We start from the raw sequence: 12,130 nt of genomic DNA on the forward strand, positions 1-12,130 counted from the left end.
CTCTCTCTGAGCAGGGCAGGGGGGTGGCCTCCAGCCCCAATTTCTTACTTCCCCTCCTGTCTCAAAGGAAAGTCTTCCGTGGAAGACAAGAAAGCAGCTAGAGATAGCTGTTTGAGCCACCAGGGGCAGCTGTCACCACACATGGGGCCTTGCTACATTCAGGGCTCCCTCCACACCGGAGGGAACGAGAAACTTTATTTAGGGGCAGCTTTTGTCCCATAGTTCAAATGACTGGCCCCATTCCCTGGTCCTTCCCTGGTCCTTCCCAAGTCCCTCTCTTGCTGGCTAATTGCCTCCTTTTGTGGGTGAGCTTCCTCCCGGCTCTTCCACTTTGTTGGCCGCCAACATCATAAGCTGGACAGCTCCTCCTTAGCTCTGTGAGTCTGTAATATGTGTCAGGTTGTCTGTTCAGAAGACCTTGAGTGGACCCATTAGATGAAAGGAAGACCCTCCCTCCAACCCCCACATAGTAGGAAAGTTCCTCACCTGGATTATCCCTCACTCCTCCCCATGAAGGAGAAGGCTTTAAGGGATGAGAAGGTGCAAATAAATGTGTGATTTGACTTTTTTTTTTATTTTAAATAATACTTTCCCACAAGTTATTTTTGTAATTAAAGTTTTTAAAAAATAACAAAAATCTAATTTCTCTCCTTTCCACTTCTCCCTTTTATTGAGAAAAAAAAAGTAAAACTCATAACAAATATGTGTTATTTGTAAGAAGAACATTGTAACAAATAGAATGACCTTGACTTTATATCTATTTATCTATGTGCACTAGAGTGAGTCTTGGACAAAATGATCAATAAAAGTCCTTTGTAGTTTGATATCCTATGGTTTGTGGGAATTTGTGCGTCTACATATGTCTTTTTTGTGTCTGGATATTTTCGTCTGTCTGTGTATCTGTGTTCTTATGTTGTCCTCTCAGTGTTAACATCTCCATGTATCTGTATCGAGACTCAATTTTTGCCTTTCTGGGCAAACTTCTCTCTGAACCTTGGAAGAAAGAAAACAGACATGGGCTATCTCAAAGGGTAGTGAGTTCCCCATCACTGGAAGTCCTGAAATACAGACTAGATGATCTGCCCTACTGGAGACTCATTCAAAAAGAGATTCTGGTCAGTGTTGCCTCCCATTTCTGAGAGACTTAAGATTTATTCTCTTCAACACTATTTTTGCTGCTTCTACTAACTCATGTTGATAAAATGTTTTGCTCTTTACAAACTGTCTTACGGCGCTGGTGTGTATCTGGGTCTATCTTTGTGTTGATTTGTGAGTCTGTTTTTATGGCTTTCTTCTTTAGGGGAGAGGGGAGCAAAATGATCCCCCCCCAAAGTTGCAATTTTGTTATTACCTTCCTCCCACCCTTTGCCTTTGAGTTCACCTATCCCTTAAACTCTAATACCGTCTCCTCTGGGAAGCCTGCTTTGTTTCTCTCAGGTGATTATGACTTTTTCCTGCAGATCTTACAGTAATGGGCTAATATCATAGATTTATCAACTTCTATATATTATCTTACTACTAGACTGAGCTCTGTCAGAGCACGGGATGAGGTTACAGGTAAATTTTGTGTCAAGAGGGTACGTAAATGTTGGTTGAGTTAAATTGGATTGAATTTCCCCTGAGAACTTGGATCAATTTTGGATCAGAGGCAGCCACGGAACATGGTAGATAGAGCACTGGATTTGGAATCTTAAAGATATGAATTCAAATTCTCCCTCAGACATTTCATAGTTGTGTGCCCCTGGTCACTTCACCTCAGTATGCCTCCATTACATCATCTATAAATTATATATATATATAATATAATCTACAAATAATATAAATAAAAATATAATAGCATCTATCTCCCAAGGTTGTTGTGAGGATCAAATGAGTTAATAGTTAATGTTAATTATTGTCAGTCACTTTAGTTTTCTAGGTATCAATTTCTCATCTATAAAATAGGAATAGGAGTCAGACTGGATAAACTCCGAGGCTGGACCAGATAGGAAAGATTACAGGAACGTGTCTTGTAAATTGTAGAGTGCTGTGTAAATATGAGTTACTGTTATTATTATTATTAAGTGTTTAGGAGAGTATTTTTAGATGGGGCTGGTCTTCATCTTCATCCCTAAATAAACCACAGGGAGGCTCCCCAGGAAACATTCATACTTTTTTAATTCACACCAGTAATAAAATTGCATTACATTTCTCATAAAATAAATGTTCCAGTTTATATACAGAAGACAGGCTGTACAGGCCCTGCCTGGCCCCCAGAGACTCACACACAAGACTAGGTAGGTGAGGTGGGGAAAGGCAAGGCAGTGCTCAGGAACACGGGTGCAACCGCACATCTATACCTGTAACGGCTTGGTGCCGGGCGGGGACGGCAAGGGACCATGGAGGGGGGGGTGTCCCTCTGTGGATGGAGAATTTTAAAAAGATCATGGGCAGGCCGAGCCAGGCCAATGGCCAGCCCCCTTGCTGCAGCCGGAGAGGGCTGTTGAGCTGCCCGTCGGGTGTAGCCCGGGGCCCCCAGACAGGTGAAGGGATGGGGTTACTGAACCTGTGATTCAAAACTTCCATTCAGCTGCCCCTCCTCATAGTCCATCTGACACAAGATCATGTTGTTTTTCAGGAAAAATTTATCTCCCACGCAAAATCTGGAAGAGCCAAGAGAGAGAGAAAGAGAGAGAGAGAAAGAGAAAAAAAAAGAGTGTGTGAGATGAAGAAAGAAATCAAGGAATGGCTGACTACTTGGCTGGGAGGTAGAACCTCTGGGTTTTAATCCCAATTCGGCCCCAATTCTTTCTGTGACCTTGAAGAAGCCATCTTCTCTCTCTGTGTCTCAGTTTACCCATATATAAAAGGGGTGTGTGAGTATTTAGGCTAGACCACTTGGTTCAATAGCGAGGGCCCCTTATATATTACATTTCCAAAAGGTTTTACATATAACGTTTTTAGAATCATATGACTGACATCTGCCCCAGTGATGCTAGTCCAAGGAAAGGCTAGAAATATGACTATCCTTTGTAGATAGCTCTAATATTAGGGTGTTTGTCCTTATGTCGGCTTAAATCTGGCTTTTTTTGACTTTTACCCATTGCTCTTCAGTCATTCCTCTGAGGTCAAAATGAAAAAAAAAAACTAATTCCTTTTCTACAAATTCTTGAAGACAGAAAACATGACTCCCCCCTCACTTCCTCCTCTTGCCAATTTTTCTTCTTCGAGATAAATATCCTCATTGCCTTCAACTAATTTCAACAAATAAGAAATGATCTCTATTCCCTTTTTCATACCTTTCACCTCCCTCTGAGTGGGAAGCACTCAGCTCTTCAATGTTCTTCCCAAAATAGGAGTACCAAGAATTGAACACCAGATGATCTAATAAGGCTGAAGATGACTATCATCTCCTTAGGCTACAGGTGATATGCTTAATACCACCTAAAATCCCATTAGCTTTTCTCACCACCATATATAACATATTGACTCAAATTGAATTTGTGGTCCACTGAAAACTCCAGATCTTTTTCAAAGGAAGCCCTGTAGAACCATACTTCCATCATTGTGTACTCATGAGAATTTTGGATGTTACATTTACCTTTATTCAATTTCATATTATATTTCATTTAATGTTCTAACCTTTTGAAATCATTTAAAATCCTGATTAATATTTAATTGAATTGAATATCTCTGGGGTATTCCATTCGAGTCCCACTTCCAAGATATATATATGACCACTCATTGGGGCCAACCCTTTAACCGGTTCTGGATCCATGAAACTGTACCATCATCTAGTTTTCATTGCTTTGATTTGATCTCAAGAATAATGTGAAAGACTGCCATGTGCTTTTTTTAAAATCTAGATCAGTGATATCCAGGGCATTCCTTTGATCTACTAGAAAGTCAAAAGAGGAATTAGTTTGGTCTGGAATGACCTTCTCCTGATGGAGCCATATTGGTTTCTTTGTAATCACCGTTTCATTTTCCAGATAGTCACAAAACATCTCTTTAATAGCTCTCAGATTTTTGCTCGGAATTGAGTTAACCTCCCATCAGCCCCTTCTTGGCAGACTTCTGTCCATTCCCTTTTAGAAAATCAGGATATGTGCTTTCCTCCAGTCCCACAGCATTCCTCCCATCCTCCACAATCTTTAAAAGACCATGGAGTCAGCATTCACATTTGCCAATTCTCTTGCTGCTCTGGAATATAGACTTACTGAGACCTGGTGACCTGAACTATTAAAGGCAACCGGGGGCTCTCTTATTAAGAATTTATTTCCAAACCAAGAATTAAGGTTTTACAAATTTTTTCTGGAATTTCATCCCTTTTTGTTCTAAACTTCCAGAGTCTTGGGTTCAAGTCTGGTTCTGCCACCAATTCGCTATCAATTTGGTAACTCATTTCTCCATTCTCATTTTCCTCCTGTCCAGTGGATAAAATATCCCTTGCTCAGTCTAGCTTTGGGTACTGCTGGGAAGATCAAATAAGGGAGATGAAAAAGTGCTTTGTAAACTATTTTTTTAAAAAGCACAGTTCAGATAAAAGGGATTAACATGAATATTGATAATGGTGTCTTTCCCGAACCACACTTTAGCTAATAATTCTCATCTTTGTTTTTCAGATGCAGGAATGGCCCCAGATGGAGAGGGTTTTCTTCTCCAGCAGTGAGATGGTCACAGAATCTCAGGAAGGGCCTTCAGGGGTCATCCAGTAAGGGCCCTGATTGGCCAGCACTCCCTTCTATCATACCTCCATGGATGACTCTCCAGCCTCTGCTGAGAGGCTTTAAGTCTTTTTAGACTTTGGGGGCAGCCCGTGGCATTTGGGGGCAGCTCTCACTGGTGCCTTACAAATGTACCTCTGTAACTTCCACTCATTGCACTTGTTTCCTCCCCCATCAGGGGCCACAGTTTCCTATACAGGGCAGCCCTTTATATGGCTGTTATCTCTCTCTTCTTGTCCCAAATCTCACCTTCTTCACTTTGATTCTAGTCGGTGACCTCTTCATCTGGGCCCCTTTCTTCTGGGGCTTACTTTGGCTTTTCAATGTGGAAAGTCATAGAAAACCCAGAGATATTTATTTACTGGATGTGTGCAGACCCCGGGATGGTTAAAAAAATAGCAATTAGTCACTTCTTTAGAAGGTTCTGGAGTGGGAGGCGGGGGTGGGGGAGAGTAGGGGTGGGAGGGGGGCTGGTCCCGGCTCTCTCCAAGTCCCTCCCCCGTGATCTGGCTGAGTCCGCGCTGGCTCAGAGGGAGTGAGTGGGGGCTGAAACACAGCTGCCCAGGAAGGGGGCTCTTCCACAGAAACGAAGAGACTTGTGGCCCAGGATGGAAGCTCTACAGTCCTGCTTATTCCCTCTGCTCCTATTCAGAGCCGGGAGAGACGGGAGAACAAGGGGATTAGGGAGCTATGGCTGGGCTACAGAAATTGCACAACCTGACTCCCTTCACGATGGGGAAACGGAGCCTCTTGAGGCTCTTCCGATTTGTCACAGGATCATAGGCTTAGCACTGGAAGGGACCCCGGAGGCTGTCTGGTGTGACTCTCTGATGTTAGAGGCAAGGAAACTGAGCCCTGTACAGACCGAGCACTTGAACTTGCCCTACAGAGAGCATCCGAAGCAGAATTTGAACCCAGCTCCTGGTCTAGACTCAGCTACCTTTCTTCGCTGCATCCCCTTGCCTATGGCTAGGAAGCAGAAGAGTTACTCTACGAGTGTCCAGTGCCCCTTACTCCAAATTCACGGCTCTTTCTATTGCTCTGAACAGCTCCCCCCTTTCTTTTGCCACACAAGAAGTACCCCCTTTTTTTGAGGACCCTAATGAAATCCTCAGGTCATTTCAAGATGTGCCCCCCTTGTCTGGCCCGAGGGATGCAGACAGAGCCTGGCCTCCCACCCCCCATCTCCCCGGGGGAGCCCCCTGGCCGTCCTGGGAGCGGAAGGCTGGGTCTCCCCTGCCTCCTGCTGGGAATTATCTGGGCCTGCTCCCTGGCTGGCCGCTAGATGGCGCGACAACCTCACCTGAGTGATCAGGGCCAGCGGCCAGGGAGCTTTCCCTAAGGCTGTGTACACTCTAGAGCCCCCCCCCCAATTTGTTAAACCAGCCACTGGTTCTTCCCCGTCTCTGGGTACCGGGAGAGGGGCATCCTCTGTCTTCCATCACCCCTTCTCTAAAAGCCCAGATTTGGGGGAAGCAGGAGGTGGGGGGCCAGTGCCCCCTCTGTCCGTACCTTGCTGTGTGACCTCAGAAAACTCCCTTTGCCTCTCTGAGGTTCTCACTTTTTATCTGTTAAAAATGGGTGCAAATGGACATGGGGAGGAAGGGCCTTGGATCGGGTCATCTCTGAGCACCCTTGGGACTATAACAAAGCGTTTCCAAGGCAAGGTGGGCGATAAAGGCTTGGACCTGAATTAAAATCCTGCCTTTGCCACTTATTGCCTGAGTGATCTTTGTTAAACCCCTCTGGGACTCAGTTTCCTCTCCTGTACAAGGAGGGAGATGGACAAGATCTCCAAGATCTCCTTCCAGCTCTGAATCCGACCCTTATATTTCCCTCTGATCTACAGAGAAAACAAGGCAAGGAAGAAGCTCCTCATCTCGCCAGCAGCCAGTTCAGGCCCTCTCCCAGACCTGACAGGGAGCCCCTGGCTCTCTCTTACCGGGAGCCCCGGCCCCCCAGTCCCCTCCTCCCGGCCCCTAGGAGGAATCCTCCCTCTCACCGCTTTCCAGCCCCCCCAGTGCTTGGCAGGGCTACTGCTTAATAAAAGCTGCCTCCATCTTTCTGTCCGACCGTCTCACTGCTTGGCCAGGCTCCTGGCCAGGGGAGAGGGTGACTGAGCGGGGGAGGGGGTCCGGAGCCTTCTGGGAGGCAAGGCCCGGCTCTCTCTGGTACCTGGGCAGGCAGCCTTCCTGAAGCCTCCTCTTCCTCCCCCAGGGAAGGAGCCGGGCCGCTCTGGCAGGTCCCAGAATTCTGGGCTGCGCTCCGGGGCTCACCCAAGGGGGGACTTGCGGGGAGCCCCACAGCGGGGGGACAGGGGGACCCATCCTCACCTCTGGTTGCAGAGCTGGCAGGCGAAGCAGTCCAAATGGTAGACGTTGTCCCGGGCTCGCATCACCATCTCGAAGGCCGGGATCAGCTTGCTACAGGCGGCACAATTCCCCGTGGTGCCGAAGAGCCTGCCAAGAAAGCACATTCATTAGGAGCCATTTTAATTAAATGGAGGAAGGGCTAATTAAGTATAATTAGCAGTATCAACTCCAGCACTGCACCAGGCTCAGGCAGCCCAGCCTCCATCTTGCTGACCGCTGCAGGGTGGTGGGATGGAGCCCCGGGAGAGGCCGGGGATGGACAAGTGCCATCTTAGTCTGCTCTTCCCTGTGTCCTTCTGCTAGCCCAAGGGAGGTCGCCCCCAGGCACCCCAAAGTCTTAGAGAAGAGGAGAGACTGGGGCTGGGAAGCCCAAAGAACTCTGGTTCAAGGCTTCTCGATCTTTCTGATGACCCCTCTGGCACCCTGAAGTCATGGTCTCCCCTCTGGCACCCTGGTGAAGTCATGGGTGACCTCTTTGGTGCCCTGGTGGTCATGGGTGACCCCTTTGGTGCCCTGGTGGTCATGGGTGATCCCTTTGGTGCCCTGGTGGTCATGGGTGACCTCTTTGGTGCCCTGGTGGTCATGGGTGACCCCTTTGGTGCCCTGGTGGTCATGGGTGATCCCTTTGGTGCCCTGGTGGTCATGGGTGACCTCTTTGGTGCCCTGGTGGTCATGGGTGACCTCTTTGGTGCCCTGGTGGTCATGGGTGACCCCTTTGGTGCCCTGGTGGTCATGGGTGATCCCTTTGGTGCCCTGGTGGTCATGGGTGACCTCTTTGGTGCCCTGGTGGTCATGGGTGACCTCTTTGGTGTCCTGATGACCCCTCTGGCACCCTGGTAAAGTCATGGGTGGCCCCTTTGGTGGCCTGGTAATGGGTGACCCCTTTGGTGCCCTGATGGACCCTCTGGCACCCTGAAATCATGGGTGCCCCTTTGGCATCATGGTGATTCCTTTGGCACCCTGGTGATGTCATGGATGACTCCTTTGGTGCCCCAGTGAAGTCGTAGGTGACCCCTTCACAGAATAATGTTTTTAAATGCATAAAATAAAATGGGATTACAAAGGAAACCAATTATATTGCCCGCAGTTATTAAAAAATATATGTATTCTAAACCTCAGATCTAGAGATTTTAGACCAATCGCCTCATTCCATTTTATCTGGGAGACCTGGCGCCTAAATCTCTTGGTACCTAAATTAAAGGGGACTGCGTGCCTTCTCCTCCGCCATGCTGGGTCCTGCTTTGGGTCATCTGACCCTGGGCCAGGCCAGTGGCTCTCTGAGGCAGCCTGGGGCTGTGAGGGGGCAGGCCTGTGCCTGAACCACGGGCCCAAAGCTGCCAGGGGCCAGCTGGGGGAGGGGGAGCCTCCCTTTTCCACCCCTTCTCCCTCCCTCCTGCCCCAGCTTGGTGATACCTCACACTCTGGGAAAGGGCAGCTGCTGGCAGGTACAGTGAGGGGCGTTTCAGGTGTAATCCGGACCCTGCTCAGGCTAACTTCAATAGAAAGAAGAACCCTGAGCCGGGAGGCAGGAGACCAAGTCACCTCTCTCCGAGCCTCAGTTTCCCTGTCTGTGAAAGGATGGGGTCAGTGAGATGATGTCCCACATCCCATGTTCGCTGGCTTCTTTGCTACTGAGGATTGATGTTCTAAGGTCCCTCCCAGCTCTGCCATTTGATGTCTCATGGTCTAAGGTCCCTCCTGCCTCTGACATTCACTATCCCATGTTCTAAGGTCCCTCCTGCCTCTGACATTCACTATCCCATGTTCTAAGGTCCCTCTCAGCTCTGCCATTCGATGTCCCATGTTCTAAGGTCCCTCCCATCTCTGCCATTCGATGTCCCATGTTCTAAGGTCCCTCCCATCTCTGCCATTCGATATCCCATGTTCTAAGGTCCCTCCCATCTCTGCCATTCGATGTCCCATGTTCTAAGGTCCCTCCCATCTCTGCCATTTGATGTCCCATGTTCTAAGGTCCCTCCCATCTCTGCCATTCGATGTCCCATGTTCTAAGGTCTCTCCCAGCTCTGCCATTCGATGTCCCATGTTCTAAGGTCCCTCCCATCTCTGCCATTCTATGTCCCATGTTCTAAGGTCCCTCCCATCTCTGCCATTCGATGTCCCATGTTCTAAGGTCCCTCTCAGCTCTGCCATTCGATGTCCCATGTTCTAAGGTCCCTCTCAGCTCTGCCATTCGATGTCCCATGTTCTAAGGTCCCTCCCAGCTCTGCCATTCGATGTCCCATGTTCTAAGGTCCCTCCCAGCTCTGCCATTCGATGTCCCATGTTCTAAGGTCCCTCTCAGCTCTGCCATTCGATGTCCCATGTTCTAAGGTCCCTCCCATCTCTGCCATTCGATGTCCCATGTTCTAAGGTCCCTCCCATCTCTGCCATTCGATGTCCCATGTTCTAAGGTCCCTCCCAGCTCTGCCACTGAATATTTCCTGAGCTACTGTGTCCACCTCGGGTTCTGTGGGCAAAGCTAGACCTTGGCCAGGGGCCGTATGTCCGACCTGGATCTCCCAGCGTGAGCTGGGAACCAAGGATGACCTTGTGTGTTTTTTCTATCCATCTCATCACAAACGGTCCTTTGATCTGGAGGAGAGCATGAGGGACAGTCCCCAAATACAGCTGGTGGTGCTTTTGAGGAGTCTTTTCAATCTAATGGGGACCCAGCCCCAGAGAAGAGGAACAAGGCTTAAAAGGTTATGCAGACAGAGCAAACATAACATGGAGGGAAGGCTGGACTTGGAGTCTTGGGTTCAAATCCTGTCTCTACCCCTTTTCCCTTTCTCTAAAATGGGGACAACAGCCCAGAGATACTGCCCACCTCACTGTGGTGGATGGTGGGGGTGAAGTGATTTAGAAACCTAGGGGCATAATGTTGTTATTGTTAAGTTTTTCCAACCCCCCTAGGAGTTTTCTTGACAAAGATACTGAATTGTTTGCCCTTTTATTATGCAGAAACTGAGGCAAACAGAGTTGCCCAAGATCACCCAGCCAGTAAGGGTCTGAGACCATTTCCTTCTGACTCCAGGACTGGCGCCCCTAGCGGCCCCTGGTAGGTAAGTAGGTATCACAGTAATTATAATCCCCATTAGACAGATGAGGAAACTGAGGCACAAGATCACACAGCTAGTAAGTGTTGGAAGAAATATCTGAGCTTACGGTGTTCCTGACTCCAGACCTAGAACCCTTCAATCTTGCATTTACAGCCAGCCTCGGTCACTTCCAGCTTAAGGGGCCGGCAGGAACCTGCGCCCGTGAGGACTGGGGACTTTGCCAGGAGCCCCTGCCGGGGCGGCCCACCTCTCTGTATCCATGCTCTGTGCTGGACTGAGTGCCGACAGAGCTCAGGGTACTGTGGGTGCGCTGGCTCCAGAGCTGCTCCCACCGTCGCTGGGGGTGACAGGGGCAAGGATTTCTCTTGGCTCCTTTCTCCAAATCTGAGCTGAGCCGCGGAGCCTGCTGGTGGAGGCTGGGGCCGGACTTACGGCGGGCGCTTAATCCCGGATTTGTCCCCTCAATGCCAGCCCGTTGCCTGTTTGGATCCATTATTCATCAGGGCCTGGTGCTGGGGCCTGCTCTCCAGATTAGCCAGGACAAAGGGCCCCAACGGCATCTGCGTGTCCAAACAGGCCCTTTCTTCCCTTTCCAAACGCGGGGAGTCTTCAAATGAGAGCTGGGGAAGCTGGGACAGATGTTCACTTAACTAAACAGGCAGCTTAGGCGGCAGGGCGGGCGCTCCCCCTCCCCCGCCCCATTCAGCCCGCTGGTCACCTGTCCCCCTGTCACGGTCTGAGGGAAAACCCCGTGGCAAATGGTTGGGGGGTTTGCATAAGATTCCTGGCTTAGGCTTAAGGCTGGGCCCACGCAGGGGGTCCGATTCACAGCCCCCTGAGACGTCAAACTCAGTGGGCCTCTGGACCCCCTCAGTCTGCCGTCATTGTGGAGGAGTATGTGCAAAGAGCCTTCTAGAGTGAAAGTGCCCTGGCCCAGGAGTCAAGGGTTTGGGGCTCATGTCCCAGTTCTGAAGGGAACTTCCCCTTGGGAAGGGACTTGCTTTCCCTGAGCCTCAGTTTCCTTATCTGTAAAAGCAAAAAGTTTAGATTAGATCAGGGGTTCTTAATCATTTTGTTGTCATGGCTTATGGACACCTTCATAGAAAAAGGTTTAAAATACATAAATAAAAGTAATTAAAGGAAAACAATTATACTGAAATGCAATTATTAAAAAAAAACAACTTCCATGGGCCTTAGCTTCAGAACTCTGGGATTTGATGGTATTGCTTCCAACTCTGACATTCTACATTCTGTGTTCTGAGGTTCTTTCCCTTCTGACATTACATGAGGTCCCTCCCAGCTCTGATATTTTGATATCACTCAGTTTTGAAAACCTATGTTCTGTTTTTTTAAGGACCTGTCAAATCATGCATTTGATGGCCTAAGATCCTTCCTAGGCCTTATATTTCAAGTCCTGGGATCTCATTCAACTCTGATATATCATGTCCTAAGGAACCTCCCAGTTCTGATATTCTGTGTTCTAAGAGCCTCCCAGTGTCTGAAGCTCTAAAATGTTATGTTCTAAAGTCTCTGCCACCTCTGATATACTATGTTCTAAGATTCTTCTCAGCTTTGAAATAATATATTTTAAGGTCTCTCCCAGCTCTGACGTTCTGTGTTCCAAGGTCCCTTCCAGTATCCCAAGGTCCTTCCCAGCTCTGACATTCTATGTCCTAAGGGCCCTCCCAGGACTGACATTCTATGTTCCAAGGTCTCTTCCAGCTCTGACATTCCATGTTCTAAGGTCCCTCCCACCTCTGACGTTCTGTGTTCCAAGGTTCCTTCCAGTATCCCAAGGTCCTTCCCAGCTCTGACATTCTATGTCCTAAGAGCCCTCCCAGCTCTGACATTCTATGTTCCAAGGTCTCTTCCAGCTCGGACATTCCATGTTCTAAGGTCCCTCCCACCTCTGATGTTCTGTGTTCCAAGGTCCCTCCAGGAATCCCAAGGTCCTTCCCAGCTCTGACATTCTATGTCCTAAGGGCCCTCCCAG

General features: G+C 48.7%; 1 protein-coding gene across 3 annotated transcripts in view; it reads right to left on the reverse strand.

Moving 5' to 3' along the window:
- Positions 1–2,139: 2,139 nt before the first annotated feature.
- The window catches only part of LMO1 (LIM domain only 1), a 67,836-nt gene continuing 57,845 nt past the window's right edge, over positions 2,140–12,130 (reverse strand). For all 3 annotated transcript variants that reach the window (XM_051963970.1, XM_051963972.1, XM_051963973.1), the window contains 2 exons: positions 7,040–7,165; positions 2,140–2,642 (listed from right to left, as the gene is read on the reverse strand). In XM_051963970.1, coding sequence (XP_051819930.1) covers positions 2,537–2,642; positions 7,040–7,165 — 232 coding nt within the window. In that variant the 3' untranslated portion in view covers positions 2,140–2,536. The remainder of the gene's footprint in view (positions 2,643–7,039; positions 7,166–12,130) is intronic.

Source organism: Antechinus flavipes, chromosome 6 (genome assembly GCF_016432865.1).
Source record: "Antechinus flavipes isolate AdamAnt ecotype Samford, QLD, Australia chromosome 6, AdamAnt_v2, whole genome shotgun sequence".
In the NCBI taxonomy this organism is placed as follows: domain Eukaryota; kingdom Metazoa; phylum Chordata; class Mammalia; order Dasyuromorphia; family Dasyuridae; genus Antechinus; species Antechinus flavipes.